General features: G+C 37.6%; 3 protein-coding genes and 1 pseudogene across 3 annotated transcripts; all 4 read left to right on the top strand.

Annotated features, from left to right (window-relative positions):
• Positions 1–4,498: 4,498 nt before the first annotated feature.
• On the top strand, positions 4,499–5,886 carry LOC149038071 (melanocortin receptor 5-like). Its single transcript, XM_089188556.1, has one exon. It carries the CDS (start codon positions 4,714–4,716, stop codon positions 5,641–5,643), a length of 930 nt encoding a protein of 309 aa, XP_089044682.1. The 5' UTR covers positions 4,499–4,713; the 3' UTR covers positions 5,644–5,886.
• A 9,117-nt stretch (positions 5,887–15,003) lies between these two features.
• On the top strand, positions 15,004–17,468 carry LOC149038070 (melanocortin receptor 5-like). The gene has a single exon (XM_089188548.1). The coding sequence runs from the start codon at positions 15,461–15,463 to the stop codon at positions 16,403–16,405; it is 945 nt and encodes a 314-aa protein (XP_089044674.1). The 5' UTR covers positions 15,004–15,460; the 3' UTR covers positions 16,406–17,468.
• A 3,234-nt stretch (positions 17,469–20,702) lies between these two features.
• On the top strand, positions 20,703–21,647 carry LOC149038069 (melanocyte-stimulating hormone receptor-like). Its single transcript, XM_089188554.1, has one exon. The coding sequence runs from the start codon at positions 20,703–20,705 to the stop codon at positions 21,645–21,647; it is 945 nt and encodes a 314-aa protein (XP_089044680.1).
• Positions 21,648–24,891: 3,244 nt separating this feature from the next.
• LOC149038068 (melanocyte-stimulating hormone receptor-like) lies at positions 24,892–25,810 on the top strand (annotated as a pseudogene).
• The last annotated feature ends 1,152 nt before the right edge of the window (positions 25,811–26,962 follow it).

Genomic DNA, 26,962 nt, shown 5'->3' with positions numbered 1-26,962 from the left:
TTGACAGGCATCTAGAACGCTTGGCAAATCGTTAATGTAGATGACAAATAGCAGAGGACCCAGAATACTTCCCTGAGGGACCCCATGGGTAACTGGCAATTCATCAGACAACTCATTCCCACAACATGTACGCTGTTTCCTGTCAGTAATGTAAGAGCGGAACCACTGAAGCGAGTTCTCACATAAACCAATTTTGGAAAGCTTGTGTAACAAAATCCGATGGTCCGCGGTGTCGAAAGCCTTGGTTAAATCCAAAAACACGGCCCCACACAGTTTACCATGTTCCATGTTCAATAAGACTTCATCAGCAAATGATGTCAAAGCAGATTCAGTAGAGAGCCCCTTCCTGAATCCAAACTGTTTCCTTGTGAGAAGGTTGTTAATAACCAAGTGCTGGTACAACTGGGAATGCACGGCTTTCTCGAGAATTTTACTGAGTGTCGGTAAAATAGAGATAGGTCGATAGTTCGATGCATTTGACCGGTCGCCAGATTTAAACAAGGCTGTAATTTTTGAGCATTTCCACAATTTAGGAAATTTACCAGTAAGAATCGATCGATTCAACAGCTTAGTGATGGAGGGAGTGATTGTATTAGCAGAGCTCTTGAGTAGTCTAGCACTAATTTTGTCCAAACCAATTGCTTTATTTGTCTTCAAAGAGGTAAGCTGCTGAAGCACAAACGATTCCTCTAGTTCAGTTAACTGGAACTGAGACAACGGTTGTTCTAAAACCAAGTTGCAATTCGACCAGGTAGTCGTTAATTTGTTAGCTAGGCGCTTGCCTATGGATGCAAAGAAGCTATTCAAAGCAACAGCAATGGATTTGGAAGTGGTGTGCTGAATGCCATCGGAAATGATGCACTGAACCTTTTCTGAGGATGAATTACGATTGCATGCTTCGTTTACAGCTTTCCACATTTTGCCGTGATCTCCTCTGGCTTCCTAGATCATTTCACAGTAATATTTCGACTTAGCAGATTTTACTAAGCGGTTTACTTTGTTCCTCAGTTTCCTGTAAGTGTTCCAGTGCTTTTCTGAGTTCGATTTACGTGCTTTACGATGATACCAGTCTCGATCTCTCATTGATTCGCTAATTTTGCTATTCATCCAAGGAAGAGGTGTTCCCTTCACACGTCGTCGTTTGACAGGTGCATGATCGTCTGCAACTTCTGAAAACAGTTTGTTCCAAGTTAATAAAGCGTCATCGATATTGTTTTCATTGTCAACGACGTGCCAAGGAACATTCCTAAGATCTTCGTTAAATGAATTCGCATCGAAATTCTTGTAAGAGCGATACTCAAACATTCTTGGATGTGCTTTTGTGTGCACACCAGTCTTTAGAATGCAAAACACCAGGTAATGGTCGCTCAATGGAAACGGAACAACACCAGATTTAACAATGCGATGTTCATTATTGACAAAAATCAGGTCAATCAAGGTCCGTGAGGTGTCAGATATTCGAGTAGGCTCTTTTATCAGCTGTGTGAAGTCAAAAGCGCGCGAGAAGTTGAGAAGTAGTTGTTTGTCTTTCTTGGGCAATTTTGAATTAGGCATCATGTTTGCGTTTAGATCTCCTAAAATGACCACATCCGATTTTTCAAGATCAACAGCAGGCATACTATCTCGCAGAGACGAAATAAAAGTGCGGAGATCGGCATCTGGTGCTCTACAAGCGCAACATAATAACGTTGGCTTACATACCAGCTTACATTATGGCTTACATTATAGATATTTTACCTACTACTGTATATAGTTTCTTTTAGTTTGTATATTCTCCCCTAATTGGTGTCCCCAAATTAGTAAGGGATTTGTTCCCTGGCTAGACGGTTTTTGACACTTTAATAAAGTTTCTATTCTATTCTATTCTATTTATCTCGAATTAACTCAATCCATAAACATTCCTGTCCACCAGTATTGATATCATTCCGCAAACGAAACGCCAAATCTTCTCTTACATACATAGCAACTCCGCCATATCCCTCTTTATTGCCAGTGCGATCTAACCTTATGCACACAAATCCAGGGAGTTTTATTTCAGCATCACTTGTTGAGGAATCCAGCCAAGTCTCGGACAAAGTTAGCACGTCAAAAGTTTTGTTGTTAATTCCCTCAAGACGCAGAGAGTCGGTTTTGTTTGCGAGACTTCGTATATTCAAGTGAGCAATCTTGAGACCTCTAGTGGACTTGATATCAGCAAATGTCTGGTAGCCGGGATTAATCTCAATGTCACCAGCAAGAGCAATAAGAGTCAAAGCAAAACAGGCACGATGAAAAAGCTTACAAAGCATAACACTCTTCAGTCGTCCATTAGACTCTTGCCTCCGGGTCGGTTCGTTTCGATGAAATGAAGCACCAGCAACTTCAGCCCTGCAATTCATCTGGGAAACAAAATAAGTCTCTCTATCGTTAAGCAAAGTGTTCTCAAATACATCTGAGAACCTGAAGAACTCCAAAGTGATGTAAATACAGAGAAACACACATAAATTTGCGGAGAGCTTGAAGCCGCGTCCGAACGCCATATTGTCACGCCTCTCTCTCTGATATAGCACAACACGGGTTGAGTCTAAAACAACAATGTGTGTAAGCCTAAGGCCTTAGAAACTTTGAAATTTCCTAAGAAACTGAGAAAAATTACGCATCATTTAGATTCTCAATGTTGACAAAGGCAAATTATCTGTCTATAAGCGCATGCGTAATCATTTGACCGCTGTGTTGCCCATTTATTACCGCCTATTAGTCACGCTGCAGTCGCTATTCGGAATAATTAAAGTGGAGATTAATGAGAGGGAGAATTGGCGGAAAAAGAACTTCTTCACAAGAATCAAATAAGTTGTTGCATTTTTTTAATAATAAAGGCACTTGTGTGGTTTGCTTCTCAGCTATTTCCCCATCGGTGAATAAAATAACGGATCAAAAGTTAAAATGAATAACGTAGAGTCGAAAGAAAAGTAAATATGTTACGAAATGAATAATTTAGTATTTGATGAAATTTCGTAATCAAAACGAGGCCGAGGGTATCATGGTTGGATGATGTCACCTCAGCTTCCTGCGTGCTTCCTGCGTGCTTCGTGAGAGCTTTCTTGATACAAAAACACTTTTATTGCCTCACTAACCAGACGAAGGAAGAAAGAAAATTAGATCATAGGGTCACTAGGTTAACTTTTCCTCGTTATTGTTTAGTATTGTCTTCAATAAAGGGAGAATATTTCAATTTAATAATGGGCACCCAGATGACATCTTATCTTAATGTACTGCTTATTTCATCATTTAAAAAGGTGAAAAAAAAGTTCTCCTATCAAACAGTAATATAGCCGATGTCTATCTGTTTGTCAACGAAATTACCTTTTATTGCTAATTTGTACTAAAACTAAAATTGTTTGAGATTAAAAACTTGTCGCAGCCCTCACAAACGTTTTAAGTAGTTTGACCAGCTGCAGAAATTGAGAATTTTCTGGATAAACTCCTACTCTATATTAAAGAATTGGATGAGTTGTTGGTTTGTCTATCAGCAATTTTCCCGTCCAAAAATAAAACAATGGATCTAAAGTTGAGATATAAATATATGTAAACCTATTTTCGAAAGTGATGCTATTTGAAAAAATATATTTAATAGTTTATATATTTTTTTTTCTTCTCATCACAAAAAGTCTCTTTTCAGTGACAAAAGAAAATATATGTTTATTTGATATATATTTTCAAATTTGAAAGGTTTCTAAAAACGGGTATTTACTTATATGTATAACGTCGAAAGAAACATCATCATGTAAACGAGGCCCAATAAAAGTCCGGATCTGTCTTGGCAAGCAGGTGTCTTCTTAACAACTTATTCGTTCCTCAGTGTGCGATATAGAGCACGAGGCAATCTTAGAGAGTTTGAAATATGTGTCAGAGTTGGTAAAGACGAAGCCTCTCCTAGAACAATTGTAAATTTTTCAGCGACTGTTGATAAGGTTTGAGCGCCCATCCCTTTATTTTCCATCTCGATTAATAAATTATCCTGTTTACTTCAACATTGGAAACTAACTGTCATCACCAAAGTACAATCGTTAATTGCTTGAGAGAATCGCAGGAACAAAAATTGAATAACTTTTCTTTTACAGTTGCACAAAATTTTTTGCTAAAGGGATAACTTGATCCTGTCACTATTTTGTTTTTTAGTTCTAGTCGGATACGAAACGGAGAGAAAAAAGGTACAAAGCGTAATTAGATACACAGTTAATTTGAAATATTTTCAAACAAGTTTGTATGTGTGGCCGTACATTAATTTTGAATAGTTGTGTAGTCTACGTAGTACATTCGGTGATTGTCACGAATTCAATTTTTCTCTCAGAACAATTGAAATCGCCAGCTTGAGCTTTTGCATTTTTGGCTTCCCGTAGCTGATAATGATTCAAGTCTTAACTTCACATTAGCATCCAAATATAATGGAATTTGATTCTGGCAAAGAGCGACTCTTTACCGCACTGTAAAAACACTGAAATAACAGATGTTTCTATATTTGCCTTAAATTGCTATCTCATGACAGAGGCACCCAAAGGTTCCCGGGAAAAAAAATATTTTTTTGACCCAATAGAAAATTTCCTGATGGCATTTTAAATGAGCAAGTCTGTATGCGATTGTTAGTTAGGAAGTTAGGCTTCAGTAATCCTTGCTGCCATTTTTCGCTGCAAGAACAGAAACCTACAAGAAAAGGGAAACGCCGAAGACAGAATTATGTCGACAACAAATTTCAGTAGCGGTAGAAGTCACACGAAATCATTTCAAGAACTGCTATGCTCTCCCTCTTTGATGGGTGGGCTTCAACAACAACTATCACTTTTCTTCTTAGCAGTTCACATTCTCCTCTCCATCACAGCATTTTCGGGAAATTTTCTTATTCTTGTAGCCCTTCACAAGGAATCTTCTTTGCATCCGCCGTCCAAACTCCTGTATCGTTCTCTGGCAACAACTGATCTGTTGGTTGGTCTTGTTGCCCAGCCTCTCAATGCTCTATCTTGGATGTCTGTGGTTCAAGAACACTGGAGCCTTTGTCGATACGTAAGGGACGCAACCTACATCACAGCCTATGTATTGTTTTTAGTGTCTTTGATGACGATGACGGCCTTAAGCGTCGACAGACTTCTCGCTCTGTTGTTGGGACTAAGATACAAGAAAATTGTAACTTTGAAGCGCACGTATATTATTGTAACTACCTTTTGGGTTTTTAACCTTGTCGCCTCTTTAAGTGAATTGTTTCATCACCGTATAGCCGATTGGTACGGCTGCCTAGTTATATCATTTTGCCTGGTAATATCAGTCGCATCGTACACAAAGATTTTTTGCACTCTCAGATATCACCAGGCACAAGTACGAGATCAACAACAGCTGAGCCAAACAAATGCACTGAACATGGCGCGATTTAGAAAGGTAGTATGCAGTGCACTGTGGTTGCAGTTAGTATTGGTTGTTTGTTATGTACCAGGATATACAGTGGGAATTGTGATCCCTCGTACTAAAAATTATTCATCACTCTTAGTCGTCACATGGAGTGTAGCAGTTACTTTACTTTACTTTAACTCGACGTTAAACCCGTTTCTTTATTGCTGGAAGATTAATGAAGTGAGAAAGGCAGTGAAGCAGACACTGAAAGAAGCTCTTTGCTGACTTAGATTTTCCTCGAGTTGTTCTTCAGACTTTTGAAGCGGACTTATTAAGTCACGATTTTTATTAGAGCGCAGTCGTTAAATAAGTTATTGGATAGAAACAAATAAGTGGCTCCATAGAATAGTTACACAGGCTGTTTTCGTTGGTCTTTATATCTCCGAGAACAATTTAACGACAGACTAGGTAACCTTAGCTATGTGTTTTCAAAAATATGGTTTCTTGCCGCTATGCTAAAATACAAGATGTCAGAATCGAAGAAAACATAATTATGCAAACATTTTATTTTCATGTTTTCTCCTCTTTGCAATCTGATGGCATCAGATAAAACTTAGAAGAAAAGTTTTAGAGAGATGTGTTTGAAGCTGATGTTGTGTGTTGTGCTAAAACTATTTCAGCTAGCTTTCCCAATTAAAAGAAAGCGCTCAACGTTGACGCCATGCCTACTGCCAAAAGAGACGCTTCAATTTAAGTCTTGAATTTGTTTGTTTTGTGATCAGAAAAATATCCTTACAGCTTATGTGAAGAAGTTTTTGTTTATTTAACTCAAGGTTATGAAAGTACATGAAATAAAATTGACCATCTCTGTTTGTTACGGATTTTTTTTTACAGATGGAGCGATGTGATGAAACTATATTAGCAACGGCGAAAAACAAGTTTCGCATCATTTGTAAAGAGGTCACCATATGATCAATTTGTTGCTGGTATATTTTTAGGTTGTCTCTGAGTTTTACGGATTTTATTTCCTCCATTTCCGAGTGATTGAGTGCTGTCCCTAAGTTCCTTATTTGACTTTTATTGAGTCGTTTTCAAAGCTTTTGTATAAGCTCAGAATTTGCTTCAATATCGTACTATCTAATTATCGGCCTAAAAACGACGTGGTTATTTCACCCATTATAGAAGTGATAAAATAGATCTTTTAAGAGTCCCATATCGTATTGTAAAACAAGAAATATAGCCCAAGTCTTTGTGTTTGTCAAGGGAATTCACTTTCAGTGCTGATTTGACATTAAGCTGAAACGTTATCCACGGTAATCAACAGCTAGTTGCGACAAACATGTTCTTGTTTAATTATCAAGGTACTAAATCATCATAGAGGATCAGAAAGAAAATTCCCTAAGGAATAACTTTTGTTAAAGGAGGGATTGACGCATCTTTTAGCGATTAAATCTTTCGTCTGGTTTTCTGTCAGCTAAGCCTCCGTTGGTAAATGAAATGACTGATTTGAAGCCAGTATAAAATGTTGAATCTATAGAGAGTAGTTATTTTGAAAAACGAAATGTTTTCCAACTTAAACAAGGTGGCATGTTTGTGGTGGTTAACTAATTTTACCTAATTTTTGACAGGGTATTTTTAGCAACAGCTGCGTGCGTCAGTGAGCGGTCATTAATATACGATGCACGCAGCAAGTTTGGAGAGTTTGAAAGAATTACTTAGCAGCAATCAAGAATGATCGTAGGTTCATAAATAATAAATGCAGTTAGGTAGGTTTAACAAGGTGTAGCTTTTAACTCGACTTCTTGTCGGGAATTATTCAACAATATTCATTTTAACTTCGGCAAATAGTTGTTAAATATTGTTATCGAGTGTTGATAGTTTCTAGGTATCCATTCCTTCATTTTCCCTCTCGATCAATAGATTATCATGGTCACTTAAGCACAGTCATATAACTCTGGTTATCGAAGGAGAATGGCGAGTCGTTCAGGGGAATTATGACATGAAGAAATTCAGTCACGTGCCGTATACATGAAAGCTTACTTGATATCAAACTGATCTTTCCTTCTTTTTTCGCGGACAAGACGTCTAACCCTCCAAAAATGTTTTGGCGAAAGGGAGAGACAAAATAGAGAAAGTAAAAGAAACAGCAAAAAATTGTTTGAACACGTAATTTCTTGCTTTCCTTTTGTTTTGTCGGAGACGAAACGGATATAAAAGAGCCACAAAATGGTATTAATTACACAGTTTAATTAAAATATTTTAACATAAGTTTGCATCTGTGGCCATGCATTAATTTTGAATAGTTATATGCATTCAAACTGCCGGACTGATTGTCATGGGTTTTACTCCCTAGGCTCAAACCTTCTTTATTTCAGCTTGCTGAGGCTGATGATTAATCAAGGCTCAACCTTACACAAATGATACGGACCTTTTATTGACACCCTATTAATGAATGAAGAAATGTAAAATGGTTTCCGTGTTTACATAGCCTGATGTAAACACGCGGGAGGTTGGGAGAACACGAGATAAGAGTAGGAAACCACGACGCAAAGCGGAGTGGTTTCCAGCTTATCGAGTGTTCTCCCAACCTCCCAAGTGTTTATATCAGGCTGTGTAAACACGGAAACCATTTTAAATTTCTTTTATAAAATAACTAATGAAAGAGGAACGAAAACCGTGTTTACATACGCTCATATAAAATGGTTTTATGGCCAATCAGAGCGCGCGTACTATTTGAATTATTTTATAAACTAGGTTGTGTAAACATAGGTCTTCGATGGTTTCAGGTTACCATTATTTGCATTGCGGTACGGCGTTCCTCGAGTCGTGTGGCTCAAAGTCCCAAACGTATTTACGGGCAAAGTAATTCGATTGAAACCATAGTATTGAGTGCCTACTCGCAAGCGAAATAAAGAGGGATTGTTTGTTGCAACATGAAAAATTAATCATAAAGATGTCTTTAAATATTTGCTTCTTATTCCTATTTCATACGTGATTTACATGACAAGTTAAGCACAAAAAAAGGCTTTTTTGACACAGCAAACAATTTTCTGTCGTATTTCAAACGCGTAAACATTAGCGAGGAGGTTTTTATTTGAGATGTTATGTAGGAAATGGGGTTTCAGTGATCGTCGTTGTGCAATTGGCGTTTACTAAAACGAAATGTTTTTCTGGTTGCTATCATAGATAACCTCATGACAAGAATATTGTCAACTTTTGAAATAGTTGATATATCCAGTTTAATGCTGGTCTCTGTTTAAGTTGTCTTCAAGTTTTATTGATCCTATGTCTACCAACTCCGAGTGATTAACTGTTCCTAACTTTGACTCCTTTTTCCTTGAGCTCGTTTCCCGAAGCTTTTTTGGAATTCAGAATCTACCACAATACAGGGATAATGATTGCATTTAATTAACTTGCCCAAAAGAATGGCAGTATATTTATACCGCTGAAACTGCTTATGCTGTCATTCAAAAACTAACGAGAGTTTCCTTATCAAATAGTCAGACAAAGATATTACCGATGTTAGTGTGCTTGCCAAAGGAATTAACTTTTAATGCTAATTTGAAGTTAAATTGATCTGAACACTGGAATAAACAGCTGGTTGCGACAAATATATGCTTGTTTAGTTTTAAAGCTGCCGTTGCCACAATGAGTCATCAAAGAGGATTAGAAGGAAGCTTGCTAAGGAAAAAAAGACTCCTATAAAAGAGATTGATGTAATAATTGCATTTTTTAGTGATAAAATCACCTCTTAAGGATGTCTAGTAACTATATCTGCACTTGTAAGAAATATTGTAGATCGAAAATGAAAAATATAAAGTTTGAATAAAAATTGGCATCAAAAGGAAAGCAAATTAATATTTTGGTACCCGATGGAACTCTGGGATTAAAACGATATCGGGCACGTAGGGCGCGCATGGCTGGTGCAAAACAATGGTTTCTCCGCCTCGTCTATTTTCATTTAGTGCCCAAAAATTCGCCTGCTACACACTCGTAGTCAATATTGCCTGACTCTTGCGCGTTTTCTGCGGTTGATGAATTTTGTTTCTTTCTTTTGTGAGTAACTATTACCTCTTTGTAGTATTCCCTTTTTGCAATTGGTCGTTGAGTTCTTTTTCCCTTCTAGACTGAAAGTATTCGAAATACATTACGACACGAGCCATTTACAAGGCCAGTTATAAACGTGAATTTGTTTTTAGCTAAAAAAAAATTCATAACAAAGGTATAATAGGCTAACTTTGGTTTATAATTTTTCCAGGACAATTATCAAAAGGTTTTCGGCGAAAGGAGGAGAACAAATACAGAAAGTGTTCAAAAAACTGTTTCAACACGTTATTTCTTGATTTTGTGTTCAAAAAGAAGAGTCAGCCCTGTGGGAAAAAGGGTCAGTTGGGTGATTTTAATGGAAAGGTCTTGACCAATGTCAACTTCAAAAACTTAACTGAACAACTGGGATTTCGTGGTCGCCAAGAACACTACGACGCATACGTGGAAGACAGAAGACAGCCAGAAGATGGAACTGAAGTTGTTGAGTTCCGGGAAGGTCCCACTAAAACACGGAGCGGTGGTCTCACCATCAGGCGAAGAGAAACACCACAAGCCACGTTCAGCACCGATGGTGGAAAAAGCGATCCAGTGAAGCTATTCCAGCTTTGGTTGTCCGAGCGACCCGAAGGAATGAAGAACACAGGGCCACTCTATCTAAGCATCATAAATCGTCCTAAATCAGCAGATGTTTGGTACACAAAAGGTCGACTGATGGGACAAAACACCATCGGCAATATAATGAAATCCATGGCCTCCTGTCTCAGGACGAATGAGAAGCTGGCGAATCACAGCATGAGTTTTGGTCTCCCACCAAAACACTGCAAATGAAGCCTCAAATCAAGAGATTGCAGTCCGACATAAACGAACTCCTCTGGTTCCTATGTATCACATCCAACAACAAGGCCAGATGCATCAGGCCATGGGCTCCAATCCTGGTTTTCAGCCAGCTTTTCAGGCTGCACCTTTAATTTCTTCTCCACAGAAGAAACGAAGGGCTTACATTATTGAGTCAGACGACGAGGATTGAAGTTTAAAGCCTATCTCTTTTTCTGAGTATTGAGGTCTTCTTGAATTTCTTGGATGAAACTTGTCTTTCCTTTGATATGCTTGACTGAGTGTTTGACACATGACGTCAAAGTCTTTCCGTTTTGCATACAAAATTAGATGTAAAAGCGTTTCCGGTTCCGCTTTTTATTTACAAACCGGCTCAATACTACATCAATAAAATATTTTAACTGACCAGCAACCTATTAGAATGAAATTTGATTCTGATAAAGAGCGGCACTGTAAAAATACTGAAATAACAGATGTTTCCACATTTACCTTTTATTGCTATTTCATAACAGACGCACCCAAAGGTTCCCGGGAAAAAAAATTTTTTTATGACCCAACAGAAGATTTCCTGATGCATTTTAATTGAGTAAGTCTTTATGCGATTGTTAGTTAGGAAGTTAGGCTTCAGTAATCCTTGCTGCCATTTTTCGTTGCAAGAACAGAAACCCTCAAGAAAAGGGAAACGCCGAAGACAAAATTATGTCGACAACAAATTTCGGTAGAAGTCACACGAAATCATTTGAAGAACTGTTATGCTCTCCCTCTTTATTGGGTGGGTTTCAACAACAACAATTAATTTGCTTCTTAGCGGTTGACATTCTCCTCTGCATCACAGCATTTGCTAGAAATTCCCTTATCCTTGTTGCCCTTCACAAGGAATCTTCCCTTCATCCGCCGTCCAAACTCCTGTATCGTTGTCTGGCAACCACTGATCTGTTGGTTGGTCTTGTTGCTCAGCCTCTCCATGCTCTATCTTGGATGTCCGTGATTCAAGAACAGTGGATCCTTTGTCGATACGCCAGGGACGCAGGCTACGTCACAAGCTATGTATTGATTTTAGTGTCTTTGATGACGATGACGTCCATAGGCGTGGACAGACCTCTCGCCCTGTTGTTGGGGCTGAGATAAAAACAAATTGTAACTTTGAAGCGCACGTATATTATTATAACTACCTTTTGGGTTTTTACTCTCGTCGCCTCTTTTAGTGCAATTTTTTATCTCCTTATAATCTTTATGAACAGCTCCCTAGTTATATCATTTTGCCTGGTAATATCATTCGCATCGTACACAAATATTTTTTACACTCTCAGATATCACCAAGCACAAGTAGGAGATCAACAACAGCTGAGCCAAACAAATGCACTGAACACGGCGCGATTCAGAAAGGCAGTATACAGTGCACTCTGAGTACAGTTAGCATTAGTTGTTTGTTATGCACCGATGTATACAGTGACAATTGTGATCGCTTATACTAAAAAATATTCATTACTCTTAGTGGTCACATGGAAAGTAGCAGTTATTTTACTTTACTTTAACTCGACGTTAAACCCGTTCCTATACTGCTGGAAGATGAGTGAGGTGAGACGATCAGTGAAGCAGACAATTAAAGAAGCACTTTGCTGAGTTAGGTCTTCATCGGGTTGTTCTTCAGACTTTCAAAGCAGACTTATTAAGTCACGATTACTGGATAAAAAGAAATAAGTCGCTCAATAGAATAGTTGCGCAAGCTGTTGTCAATAGTCTTTATATCTCTGAGAACAATTTAACGACAGACTAGGCAACGGTAGCTATGTGTTTTCAAAAATATGGTTTCTCGCCGCTAAACTAAAATACAAGATGTCATAATCGAAGAGAAGATATGCAAACAATTAATTTCATGTTTTCCCCTCTTAGCAATATGAAGACATCGGATAAAACTTCAAAGAGTAGTTTAAGATATGTGTTTGAGGCCGTAAAGCTTATGTGAAGAAGTATTCGGTACTTGTATATTTAACTAAAGGTTACGAAGGTAAACGAAATAACATGACAGGACGGATAATGCATGCACTGTAAGTACCTCCCGTTGTTCCATACAAAGCCTTAGAAAAGTTTTCTAAGGCTTTGTATGAGACAACGGGAGGTACTTACAGTCCACGCGTTTTTCCGTCCTGTCATAATTGACCATCTCTATTTGTTACAGAATTTTTTTACGGATCAATCGATGTTCTGAAATTATATTAGCAACGGCGAGGAACAGGTACCGCATCATAGAGGTCACCATATTTCCAGTTTGTCGCTGGTGTATCTTTAGGTTGTCTCTGAGTTTTACGGATTTTATTTCTTTCATTTCTAAGTGATTAACTTCTGTCCCTAAGTTCCACAATTTTTTTTTTGATTGAGTCGTTTTCAAAGCTTTTGTATGAGATCAGACTTTGCTTTAATATCATACCATCTAATTATCGGCCTAAAAACGACATGGTCATTTCGCCCATTAAAGAAGTAATAAAATAGATCTTTTAAGACTTAGGAGTCACATATCGTATTGTAAAACAAAAAGTATAGTCCATGTCTTTGTGTTTGTCAAGGGAGTTCTCTTTCAATGCTAATTTGAAATTAAACTGAAACGTTATTAACTGAAATCAACAGCTGGTTGCGACGAACATGTTCTTTTTTAATTATCAAGGTATTGAATTATCATAGAGGATCAGAAAGAAAATTCGCTGCGAAAGAACTCTTGTTAAAGGAGGGATTGACATAAATAATAAATGTTGTTTATGTAGGCTGAACAAGGTGTAGTTTTTAACTCGATTGCGTCTCGGGAATTATTCAACAATATTCACTTCATCTTTGGCAAATGATTGCTAAATATTTTTATCGAGTGTTGATAGTTTTTAGGTATCCATTTCTTCATTTTCCTTCTCGGTCAATAGATTATCATGTTCAATTTAGCATAGTCGTATAGTCGGAAGAGAATGGCAAATCGCTCAGGGGAATTACGACATGACGAATTCAGTCACTGCTGTGTACATAAAAGCGTTGGCAGAGAAAATTTAGGTGAACTTTGTCATATAATTTTTCCAGGACAATCATTGTAAATTTTTTCGAGAAAGGAGGAGAACAAATAGAGAATGTAAAAGAAACAGCAAAAAATTGTTCAAAAATGTAATTTCCTGCTTTTCTTCTGTTTTGTTTCTCGTTTTGTCGGAGACAAAACGGAGGTAAAAGAGCCACAAAATGTTACTAATGACACATTTTAAGTCAAATATTTTGAAATACGTTTGCATATGTGGCCATGGCTCAACCTTATTCACGCAAATGATATGGACATTTGATTGACACCCAACTCGATTAAACTAGGTTGTATAAACATCGTTCCCATTATTAGCACTGCGGCACGGCGTTCCCTCGCCCCCGGGTCATGTTGTTCAAAGTTTCAAACTTATTCATGGGCGAAGTAACTCGTACTGAAGCCCTAATAGTGAGTGTCTCCTCGCAGGCTAAATAAAGAGGAATTGTTTGTTGCAACATGAAAAACATAATCTAAAAAATGTTTTTAAATATTTGCCTCTTATTCTTATTTCATACGTGATGTTCATCAGTGACAAGTTAGACACAAAGCAAAGGCTTTTTTTGACACAGCAAACAATTTTCAGACGTATCTCAAACGTGTAAACAATAGTCAGGAAGTTTTTATTTGAGATGTAACGTAGGAAAAAGGGTTCCAGAAATCGTCGTTGTGCAATTGGCGTGTAAACGAACTATTTGTCTCGTTGCTATCACAGATTTCTACTTTTGAAATATTTGATATATCCAGTTTTTCCAGTTTTCTATTCTGTGTTTTAAGTTTTCTTCAAGTTTTATTGATCTTATGTCTTCCAACCCGAGTGATTAATTATTCCTAACTTTCGCTTCTTTTTCCATGAAGCTTTTTAGGAATTCAGAATTCACCACAATACAAGGATAATCTTTGCACTTAATTACCAGCCCAAAAGAATGACAGTATATTTATGTTGTCATTTCAAAACTGACCAAAGAGAGTTTCTTTATCATATCCTCTAACAAAAATATCACCGATGTCTGTGCGTTTGCCAAAGGAATTAACTTTTAATGCTAATTTGAAGTTTAATTCAACTTAACCTGCTGGAATAAACAGCTGGTTGCGACAAATATATGCTTCTTTAGTTTTAAAGCTGCCGTCGCCACAATGAGTTATCAAAGAGATTTGAAAGAAGCTTCCCAAGAAAGAAAGATTTTTAAAGAAGAGTAATAATCGCATTTTTCAGCGTTCAAATCACTTCTTAAGAATGTCTAGTAACCATATCTGCACTTGTAAGAAAAACTTTAAATCGAAAATGAAAAAATATAAACTTTGAATAAAAATTGGCATCAAAGAAGGGAATATTTTGGTACCGATAGAACTCCAGGATTAGTGATATCAAACGCGTGGGGCCATCATAGCTGGTGCAAAACAGTGGTTTTTCCGCCTCGTCTATTTTCACTGGCTAATAATGATGTAAGTCTGAACTACATACAAATCAGACATGGTTTGATGCTTCTTTGGTTTAAAAATTTAATGAATGCAACCGAGAAGTTACAATTCATAGACCCAACGTTTCGACACTCCTGTCTAGTGCCTTCATCATACAAATCATTATAGACACCTGGTTAACACTCTATCAGTGAAAGTTGATTCAAGTCAAAAGAGATTTTTTCGTCATTCTTTCAAAAGAACGATACCACAGATGACTCTCCATTTTCTACTTATTTCCACTTCCTACCTGAGGCACTTCGAAGATTTCTGACGTATTTTAAATAAGTTAACGCTGGTGAGGAAGTCTTTACGTGAATGTCATCAAAGAAGTATAAGTTGTTATTGATCGTGGCTGGTTGTGGGCTGTTTAGACGAAATACTGATTACTCGTTGCAATCTTAGATAACCCACAAGAAAAAAGGAACGAATAAAGAATAATATCTACAACAAATTTCATAAGAGGTGGAGCACAGACGACAACAATTGAAGAACTGCTATACTCTCTCTCTTAAGAGGGTGGGCATCAATCAGCATCAGTTTCAAACCTGAGGCATCCCACGCTTCAAATTTCGGACGCATTTTAAATAATTAAACGCTGGTAAGGAAGTCTTAATGTGTTTATCAAAGGAAGATTTTAGTTATCATCGTTCGGCGTGTCCTGTTTAAACGAAATATTTCTCATTACAAGAAAAAGGAAACGAATATCGAATTATGTCGATAACAAATTTAAGTAGGAGTGGAACACAGACGAAAACATTTAGAGAACTGCTATGTTCCCCCTCTTTGGTGGGTGGGCTTCAACAAGAATCAGTTTCTTTCGCAGCAGTCAACATTCTCCTCTCCATCACAACATTTCTTGGGAATTCTCTTATCCTTGTTGCCCTTCATAAAGAATCTTCCCTTCATCCGCCGTCCAAACTCTTGTATCGTTGTCTGGCAACAACTGATCTGTTGGTTGGTCTTGTTGCTCAGCCTCTCCATGTTACTTATTGGATGTCTGTCGTTCACGAACACTGGAGCCTTTGTTATTACGCAGGTGAAGCAGCCTACATCACAGGTGCAGCATTATGTGGAGTTTCTTTGCTGACGATGACGGTAATAAGCATGGACAGACTTATCGCCCTGTTGTCGGGGCTGAGATACAAAGAGATTGCAACTTTGAAGCGCATTTATATCGTTATAGCTAGCTTTTGGGTTTTATGTCTTGTCGCCTCTTTATGCACCATTTTAGATCAGCGAATAACCGCTTTATATGGCTTGATATTGGTACCACTTTCGCTGCTTATTTCACTCGCCTCGTGCACAAAGATTTTACGCACTCTCAGACATCATCAGGCACAAGAACAAAATCATATTCAACAACAGCCGAGCCAACCAAATGCACTGAACATGGCGCGATACAGAAAGGCAGTGCACAGTGCACTTTGGGTAGAGTTAGCATTAGTTGTTTGCTACACACCATTCTATATAGTGAGAATTGTTGTCACTTATAGCACAACATACTCATCACACTTTGTCGTCACAATGGAAATGGCAATTACCCTTGTTTACTTTAACTCGACGTTAAACCCGTTTCTTTACTGCTGGAAGATAAGTGAAGTGAGACAAGCAATGAAGCTGATAATCAGACAAATACTTTGCTGTCCATGGAGTTAAACCATCCTCGAGTTATACATGATCGTATAACTACTTTTAGTGCAAAGCTGACCGATAGAGAACGCTTAAATTTTTGCTCGAGGTCTGTCGATACTAGATACTGCTATGTTCTTCCTCTTTCGTGGGTGGGTTTCAACAACAACTACCAATTTGTTTCTTAGCGGTTAACATTCTCCTCTCCATCACAGCGTTTGCCGGAAATTCTCTTATCCTTGTTGCCCTTCACAGGGAATCTTGCCTGCATCCGCCGTCCAAACTCTTGTATCGTTGTCTGGCAACCACTGATCTGTTGGTTGGTCTTGTTGCTCAGCCTCCCCATGCTCTTTGTTGGAGGTCCGTGGTTCAAGAGCAGTGGAGCCTTTGTCGATACGCAAGGAATGCAGGCTACATCACAAGCAATCTATTGATTTTAGTGTCTTTGATGACGATGACGGCCAGAAGCGTGGACAGACTTCTCGCCCTGTTGTTGGGGCTGAGATAAAAACAAATTGTAACTTTGAAGCGCACGTATATTATTGTAACTACCTTTTGGGTTTTTATTCTTGTCGCCTCTTTAAGTGCAATTTTTTATCTCCTTATAATCTTTTTGTACAGCTAACTAGTTATATCATTTTGCCTGGTAATATCACTCGCATCGTACACAAAGATTTTTTGCACACTTTAAGATATCACCAAGCGCAAGTACGAGATCAACAACAGCCGAGTCAAACAAATGCACTGAACATGGCGCGATTAAGAAAGGCAGTGTACAGCGCACTGTGGGTGCAGTTGGCATTAGTTGTTTGTTATGCAGAAGAGTAGTTTAACATATGTGTTTAAGGCCGATGTTGAGTGTTACGAGAAAACTATTTCAACTAGTTTTCCTATAATTAAAAGAAAGCACCCGACGTTGATGTTGACGCCATATTGCCAAAAGAGACGGTCCAGTTTTAGTCTTGAATTTGTTTTGACATCAGAAAAATATTCGTAAAGCTCATGTGAATAAGTTTTCGGTACTGGTATATTTAACTGAAGGTTACGAAAGTATACGAAATAAAATTGACCATCTCTGTTTGTTACAGAATTTTATTACAGATCGATCAATGTTCTTAAATTATATTGGCAGCGGCGAAAAACAAGTTTCGCATCATTTGTATAGAGGTCACCATATCTCCAGTTTGTCGCTGGTGTGTCTTTAGGTTGTCTCTGAGTTTTAAGGATTTTATTTCCTCCATTTCTGGGTGATTAATTGCCGTCCCTAAGTTCCACAATTTTTTTTTTTATTGACTCGTTTTCAAAGCTTTTGTATAAGCTCAGACTTTGCTTCAATATTATACCATCTAATTATTGCCCTAAAACGATACGGTTATTTCACCCATTAAAGAAGTGATAAAATAGATCTTTGAAGACTTAGGAGTCCTATCTCGTATTGTAAAACGAAAAATATGGCAGATGTCCTTGTGTTTGTCAAGGGAATTCCCTTTCAGTGCTAATTTGAAATTAAACTCAAACGTTGTTTACTGAAATCAACAGCTGGTTGCGACGAATATGTTCTTGTTTAAATATCAAGGTATTGAATTACCATAGAGGATCAGAAGGAAAATTCCCCATGAAAGAACTCTTGTTGAAGGAGGGACTGACTCATCTTTTAGTGATTAAGTCTTTCGTCTGTTAGCTAATCCTGCGTTGGTAAATGAAAGGACTAATTAGAAGCCGGAATAAAATGTTGAATCTATAGAGAGTAATTATTTTGCGAAAACGAAATTTCTTCCAACCTAAAACGAGGCGGCGTGTCTGTGGTGGTTAAGTAATTTTTCCTAATCTTTGACAGAGTATTTTTAACAATTGTTTCGTGCGTCAGTGAGCGGTCATTAATATACGATGCACACAGGAAGTTTGTAGAGCTTGAATGATACGCGGGAGTTACTTAACAAGCAACTAAGAATGATCGTAGGTTCATAAATAATAAATGTTGGTTATGTAGGTTTAACAAGGTGTAGTTTTAAACTCGACTTCGTCTCGGGAATTATTCAACAATATTCACTTCATCTTCGGCAAATGATTGCTAAATATTTCATCGAGTGTTGATAGTTTTTAGGTATCCATTCCTTCATTTTCCTTCTCGGTCAATAGATTATCATGTTCAATTTAGCATAGTCATATAACTCTGGTTATCGGAGGAGAATGGCAAATCGCTTAGGGGAATTACGACATGAAGAATTCAGTCACTGCTATGTAAATGAAAGCGTTGACAGAGAAAAATTTAGGCGAACTTTGTTATATAATTTTTCCAGGACAATCATTCTAAATTTTTTGGCGAAAGGAGGAGAACAAATAGAGAATGTAAAAGAAACAGCGAAAAATTGTTCAAAAATGTAATTTCCTGCTTTCCTTCTGTTTTGTTTCTCGTTTTGTCGGAGACGAAACGGAGGTAAAAGAGCCACAAAATGTTACTAATGACACATTTTAAGTCAAATATTTTGAAATAAGTTTGTATCTGTGGCCATGGCTCAACCTTATTCACACAAATGATATGGACATTTGATTGACACCCAACTCGATTAAACTAGGTTGTATAAACATCGTTCCCATTATTAGCACTGCGGCACGGTGTTCCCTCGCCCCCGGGTCGTGTTGTTCAAAGTCTCAAACTTATTCATGGGCGAAGTAACTCGTACTGAAGCCCTAATAGTGAGTGCCTTCTCGCAGGCTAAATAAAGCGGAATTGTTTGTTGCAACATGAAAAACATAATCTTAAAAATGTCTTTTAATATTTGCCTCTTGTTATTATTTCATACGTGATGTTCATCAGTGACAATTTAGACACAAAGCAAAGGCTTTTTTGACACAGCAAACGATTTTCAGACGTATTACAAACGTGTAAACAATAGTCGGGAAGTTTTTATTTGAGATGTCACGTAGGAAAAAGGGTTCCAGAAATCATCGTTGTGCAATTAGCGTGTAAACGAAATATTTGTCTCGTTGCTATCACTGAATTTTGGAGATGTTGTCACTTAAAAACAATTTGTTATCGTTTTTACGAAATTGAAAATAACAGTTTAACCTCTTCACTCAGCTGTAAATTTATTTCTTCCTGAGAAGATGAATTTTCAAATAAAATGATAATATTATCACAGATGTCCACACGTTTGACTCTAGATGCTAATTCAAGCTTAAATTAAACTCTGTCGATTAGACAAACATGCAGATGTGGCGCACTAAAGACTCCCGCATTTAAACTAAGGCTTTTAAGGAGATAAATCCAGAACAAAATGTCACATTATGAATTTCCTAGTGAAAGTGAAAAAGCTGGTAAAAAATGAATTTGAAAAAATGGTCTGGCAGCGTAACATGTTGTTACGGTTTTGTTTTTGACATTAGTCAAAACGGGGATGCAAAACCCCAAGTAGGCGCACCATGTATATTTCATGGTCGCTATTAAATAAATTTTGCCGGACTTTGAGTTCGTCTCAAGATGGAACAACACAAATACACAAGGAAATTTTTACAGTAACTTTATAACCATCCTTTGGTCTTTAAAAAGCTTGACGCTCAGTAGATTTTGTCATATCGGTCATTGTTAAAACTGTCTTTGTTTTGATGCTACTTTTCGACATAGGAAAAGTATGTCGGACAAAAATATTCACCAAAAAATAAATATTACTTTGCCAGCTTCAATAACGACAAGGGAGTAAGTTTAGATGATAAAACAAAGGATTATGTTTACAGAAATACCGTAGGTCCAGTACAGTCGTTACATGAGGTCACACAACTCGGGTAATATTCACGGTGAAAATTTTGCATATTTGAGCGGTCGAACGAAAAAGTCATTTCTCGAAAACTAAAATATATTTTCACAAAAAAACTACACCACAATTATTAGAACATATTGGGCTACAAAATATGAAAGTAGGAGAGAAAAAGAATTTTGGGCGACTTCCCACAATATTTCAAAGTTGTTCGATGGATGCTGACATCCTCTCTTAAGTAACCTACAAGAAAAAAGGAACGAATGCAGAGTAATAACTACAACAAATTTCATTAGAGGTGTAACACAGACGAAAACAATTGAAGAACTGCTATAATCTCCCTCTTTAGAGGGTGGGCATTAATCAGTATCAGTTTCAAACCTGAAGCATCCCACAGCTGCAAATTTTGGACGCGTTTTAAATAATTAAACGCTGGTAATGAAGTCTTAATGTGTTTATCATAGAAAATTTTAAGTTATCATCGTTCGGCGTTTCCTGTTTAGACGAAATATTTCTCGTTGCAAGAACAGATAACCTCAGTACAAGAAAAAGGAAACGAATATCGAATTATGTCGATAACAAATTTAAGTAGGAGTGGAACACAGACGAAAACATTTGGAGAACTGCTATGTTCCCCCTCGTTAGAGGGCGGGCTTCAACAAGAATCAGTTTCTTTCGCAGCAGTCAACATTTTCCTCTCCATCACAACATTTCTTGGGAATTCTCTTATTCTTGTTGCCCTTCATAAAGAATCATGCCTTCATCCGCCGTCCAAACTCTTGTATCGTTGTCTGGCAACAACTGATCTGCTGGTTGGTCTTGTTGTTCAGCCTCTCCATTTTACTTATTGGATGTCTGTCGTTCACGAACACTGGAGCCTTTGTTATTACGCAGGGGAAGCAGCCTACACCACAGGCGCAGCATTATGTGGAGTTTCTTTGCTGACGATGACGGCAATAAGCGTGGACAGACTTATCGCCCTTTTTTGGGGGTTGAGATACAAAGAGATTGTAACTTTGAAGCGCATTTATATCATCGTAGCTAGCTTTTGGGTTTTATGTCCTGTTGCCTCTTTAGGCATCATTTTCGATAAGCGTATAACCTTTTTGTGTGACTCGATATTGATACCGCTTTTACTGCTTATTTCACTCGCCTCGTACACAAAGATTTTTTGCACTCTCGGACATCATCAGGCACAAGTACAAGATCATATTCAACAACAGCCGAGCCAACCAAATGCACTGAAAATGGCGCGATACAGAAAGGCAGTGCACAGTGCACTTTGGGTAGAGTTAGTATTAGTTGTTTGTTATACACCATACTATATAGTGGCAATTGTAGTCACTTATGGTACAACATATTCATCACAATTAGTCATCACAGGGGAAATGGCAACTATGCTTGTTTACTTTAACTCGACGTTAAACCCGTTTCTTTACTGCTGGAAGATAAGTGAAGTGAGGCGAAGAATGAAGCAGACAATCAGACAAGCACTTTGCTGTCCATGCAGCTAGACCATCCTCGAGTTAAACATGATCGTATAAGTACTTTATTAAGATGACTGATAGAAAACGCTTGTCGCTTAAATTTTTGTTCGAGGTCTGTCGATAATATTTTTTGCTAGTCACGTAAAACAAATAAATAGAAAGCAATGGAGACACCAACTGAAGCTTTTAAAAAATATTTTTCATGCCAACAAACTTTATTTTGATTGCATAAATTATTCATCGAAGGAAAGATGTACGTGCACAAGAGGATATATAATGTCCTATAATCTCTTGACTTAAATGATACTCTCATGAATGTTATTATAAGAAAGCGAGAGAAATAACTGATACATAAACATGTTTCTACAGTTGCCTTTAATTGCTATTTCATAACAGACGCAGCCTAAGGTTCGTTGCAAGAACAGAAACCTACAAGAAAAGGGAAACGCCGAAGACAGAATTATGTCAACAACAAATTTCAGGAACGGTAGAAGTCACACGAAATCATTTGAAGAACTACTATGCTCTCCCTCTTTGGTGGGTGGGCTTCAACAACAACTATCAATTTGTTTCTTTCCTACAAACAGATATACTTTATTGGCTCACAGGGCTTTTCAGAGTTAATGTTAAATTGCAAAATTAAAATAAAAGTAATGCCTGATGTTCCTCATGGGTTCTAGGGAAAAAAATATTTACTTTTCTTTGACATTAAAAAATATATATCTTGATGCAATGTAAATAAGAAAGGCTGGTAGAGAAGTTTTATTTGAAAATTATCAAAGAAGTCATTAAGGTCTCAGTGATCGTCGCTCCGCGAATGTTGTTCAGACAAAATATTTCTTGCTACAATCACAAATAAACTGCAAGAAAAAGGAAACAAGTGACAGAATAATGTTGATATCAAATTTTACAAGTGGAACACAAGCGAAAACATTTGAAGAACTGACTTGCTCTCCCTCCTTGGTGGGTGGACTTCGACAAGAATCACTTTCTTTAGCAGCACTCAACATTCTCCTCTCCATCACAGCATTTGTTGGAAATTCTCTCATCCTTATTGCCCTTCACAAAGAATCTTCCCTTCATCCGTCGTCCAAACTCTTGTATCGCTGTCTGACAACTACTGATCTCTTGGTTGGTCTCGTAGGCCAGCCTCTAGCTGCTTCAAGCTGGATGTTTAGTGCTCACGAACACTGGATTCCTTGTCGATACGCAAGTACCGCGACTTTTATCACAAGCTACGTATTATGTGGAGTGTCTTTGTTGACAATGACGGTCATAGGCGTCGACAGACTTCTCGCCATATTGCTGCAGCTTAAATACAAACAAATTGTAACTTTGAAGCGGACGTATATCATTCTGTTTTGTCACATCTAATTCTGGTTCGATGGAAATCATGGAGAAAAAATACTGGGAAGTTTCTAGATTAGGAATGAAATAAGAGTGATTGATTTGACAAACTCATTTGCCTATCTTAAAAATTCGTTCACGGTATTTACAGGTTTTGAATTTCTTACTAACAATTTTCCCCGATTGAGGTTGTGCTTGGTCATATTCTAAAATAAAAAAAAAATGTTGCAGATGTCTTTCAACGTTTTCCTTCAAATGCGAATGCAAACCTAAATTAAAACTTTTATTTTTTTATTTTTTACTGTATATTTCTATTTATTTACATATTTTTCTTTCATATTTATAGATTGCCACCGTTTCAACTTTCGCCTCAAACGATTTACGTCTGGGATTGATCTTTTTATTTTCAGTTTTCCAAGGGTGGAAATGCCTCAAGACCTATAAAGATCTCATCAACATAATAAACGTTTTATTGCATGACAGAGAGGAAAGGGTTTTTGGCAGCGCTATAAAATAAGCATTTTACAGCGCAGATGTCTTTTTGCTTGCCACTTAGAGCGATATCATACCAAAGGCAAATAGTGCCAAAAAATTAAAAGACAAGCCTTTTTGTTTGTTCCGAATTTACACGAATGGTGTTTTCGAGAAATTAGTGTCAGTACTATTCAAAGACCTTTTAGGTAGAATAATTTCAAATTAATAATAATTTAAGGTGATACTTTAACTGTGTTAAAGAATCACCTCTTATTACGAAATTGATAGAGAGTGATAATTTAAGCCTGTTATCCTCTGGAGCTCCTCAGTGGGGAAATTGCTTTATCTTTTGACTGAATAGGCAGTTTGTATTTGCATTTTGAATAGGTAAATCCTACTGCGAAATTAGCGAAGGTTTCTGGGTAAATGTTATCACAGATAGTGAGCCACTTAAAGTCATCGTGGTTAGGCTGGTGATGTCTTGAAAAAAACATCTCTTGTTACTTACAGTTACAAATATCGTCCATGAAAACGAAATGACCGTTTGCTGAATTGCAAATGTGAAGAATGTATGCTTGCAGTTATACTGATTGTCTCTCGAGCTTCCTGTAAAGAAACGCGACTATACTGGATAACATTTCCGCACCAAATAAAATTTTCAAAAGAAGGTCAATGTCAGTGTTTCATTTTCAAAACTCAAATTTTTGCCTGAATCAAATTCATCTGAAAAGGGGCAGATAAATTCTGATAAACTTCCTGTTTTTATCTGTGTAACAGGCAATTAGTTTGAAATATTTAATCTCTGGCCTAGAGGGTGATTCTACTCTTTTCAAAAACAGAAAAGAACATTTTAGACGGCCGCCGTCTCACTAATTATTTTATCTGAATAAAATAAATACCAATAGGTAAGAATAATCAGTGGAATTCAGCTCAGTATAGCCAGAACACAAGGTTACAGAACTGTTTATCGCTAAGAAATTGGATCCTTTCATGGCTGTGATAATTACAAGGAGCAGCTGGCACAAAATTCGAGATGAGATGATTTTTTTTTTTTTTTGCCACAAAATATTTAGTTTGTGTTCGATTTTCAAAATAGTAAACGTCATTAGGTATGTCAGGTCGTGATAACTGCCGGGCGGAACCTTTCTAAACGAAAGATATCTCGTTGCAGTTATAGATAAATTACAGGAAAAGGAAGCGATCGTTTACCAAACTGAAGATTGGTGATGACAATAACTGATCTAACAGGCGGTGGAATAGAGACGAAGATCTGAGGTTGGATTCCTCTTTGGGACTCAGAATCTTTTCTTTGTCCCTCGCTCATGACAAGGCGAAAAGTATCTCTCTCTATTTCTTTACCGAGCTCAAAACTTACCATCTCTCTTATTCAACTTACAAATTACAGATAACCTGAACAAAATTTGAAACGCTTGCAGAGTGATGACGGCAACAAATTACTCGGGGGATGGACCGCAGATGAAAACATTAGATGATCTTGTATGCTCCTCTTCTTTAGCGGGCGAATTGCAACAATATTCCTTGCTTTTGTCAGCAGTCAACATTTTTTTTTCTCTTACAGCATTTCTTGGGAATTCTCTGATCTTTGTTGCACTTCACAAGATATCTTCTCTCCATGCGCCGTCCAAACTCTTGTATCGTTGTCTGGCAACAACTGATCTGTTGGTTGGTCTGGTAAGCCAGCCTCTCGTTGCTACTCTTTGGATTTCGGTTGTTCATGAACAGTGGAGACTTTGTCGATTCGCATGGGAAGCAACCTCCATTTCAGGGTATGGATTATGATGACAGCCATGAGCGTGGACAGACTTTTGGCCTTGTTGTTGGGGCTGAGATACAAACAAATTGTAACTTTGAAGCGCACATAAGTCATTGTCGTTACTCTTTGGATTATAACCGTTGTCACTACTCTATACCGCACGTTACGTTCTCGTATAGCGCGTTGGTTTGGTCGCATTATCATCTCATCTTGCCTATTGGTCTCGATTACATCATATGCTAAGATTTTCCGCGCTCTTCGCCGTCATCAGGCTCAAATACAAGATCATGTTCAACACCAGCCGAGCCAACCAAATGCACTGAACATAGGGCAATACAGAAAGGCAGTGTACAGTGCACTGTGGGTTCAGTTAGTGTTACTTGCTTGTTACGTACCAGTTAGTGTAGTGGCAATTGTGATGGCTCACAGACAAGCAAATTTATCACATTTAGTTGTCGCCCTGGGAATAGCAAACACCCTAGTTAATTTGAACTCGACGTTAAACCCGTTCCTATACTGCTGGAAGATTAGTGAAGCGAGACAAGCAGTGAAGCAGACAATCAGACAAGCACTTTGCTGTCCATGGACTTAGATCCCTCATAGTTCCCTGCCTCTCTATGCGGCCACTCATTGGATGTCCTTTGTTCACGAAAACTGCAGCCTTTGTCGATAAAGGCAGCGGACGCAGTCTATATGACAAGCTATGCTATACAAATTGTTTCGTTACTTAATAGAAAAGCCTCAAGACCTATAAAGATTTAAGAGGAAATGGGTTTTAGCAGTGCTATAAAATAAGCATTTTGTATATGTCTCTTTGCTTGTCACTTACAACAAAATCGTACCTAAGGCAAATAATGTCGAAAATTTGAAGACACATCTTTTTGTTTGTTCCGAATTTACGCGACATACATGTAGTTTGCCCACGCATTGTAAACGGTAAACGCCACTGAGGAAGTGTTTTTTGAGATAAGAATAGGAAGGAGGCTTTAAGTGATAGTGAACAGGAAGAGGTATTCAAAATATGTTCCGGCTAAAGTGAACATTAATTGGCTTTCGATGTCACTGGAAAATGCCTAAAGAAATGTCAGCCTTCCAGGGGTCTTCGTCTTCAGAGTTATTCATTTCTTCTTGTGTATTGTAGATAGAAAGGGAAGAATTGCAAACAATTGCCAGTTTTTAAAACAATCGTTTCCTCTTTTGGTTCGTATTGAGAAAACGATGCACCAGCTAAATCCACTGAGAACATTTTTTGACACTTCTATGACACAATTAAGAGCTCTACAATCATTGTTGGAATAGTAATTTCTGCTGGGAGTTCTCAATCTTTTTAGGTTAGTTAAGCTTACCAAGTGCTAATAAGACAAACATGTCTTGCTGCGATTAACACCGGGGAAAGTAAATCACTGTTGATTAGACTGCGTTGCAAAATGAAGACGAAAACAAATATAACACGAGGTGGAACGCAGCAAATATTTGAAGAAATGGTCTTTTCCCAATATTTGTTCGGTGGATTACAACCACAATCAATATATTTGTGAGTACTCAACATTCTCCTCTCCATCGCATCATTTCTTGTGCTTTTTACTTACAAATTGTCTCCTTTTTTTAATAATGTGAATGATCGCTAAAAAAGTTGTCATATTTTTCACTTTAAAGGGATTTCGTGGCTGCATTTTTAAGGAGTAAACGCTAGTGACAAGGATGATTTAATTCACCAAAGCAGGGAAACATCACGTACACCTCAGAA

Source organism: Pocillopora damicornis, chromosome 11, assembly GCF_964200805.1.
Source record: "Pocillopora damicornis chromosome 11, jaPocDami1.2, whole genome shotgun sequence".
Lineage (NCBI taxonomy): Eukaryota > Metazoa > Cnidaria > Anthozoa > Scleractinia > Pocilloporidae > Pocillopora > Pocillopora damicornis.
Note: the sequence above shows the minus strand (reverse complement) of the source record. Positions and strands in the feature narration are given on the sequence as shown.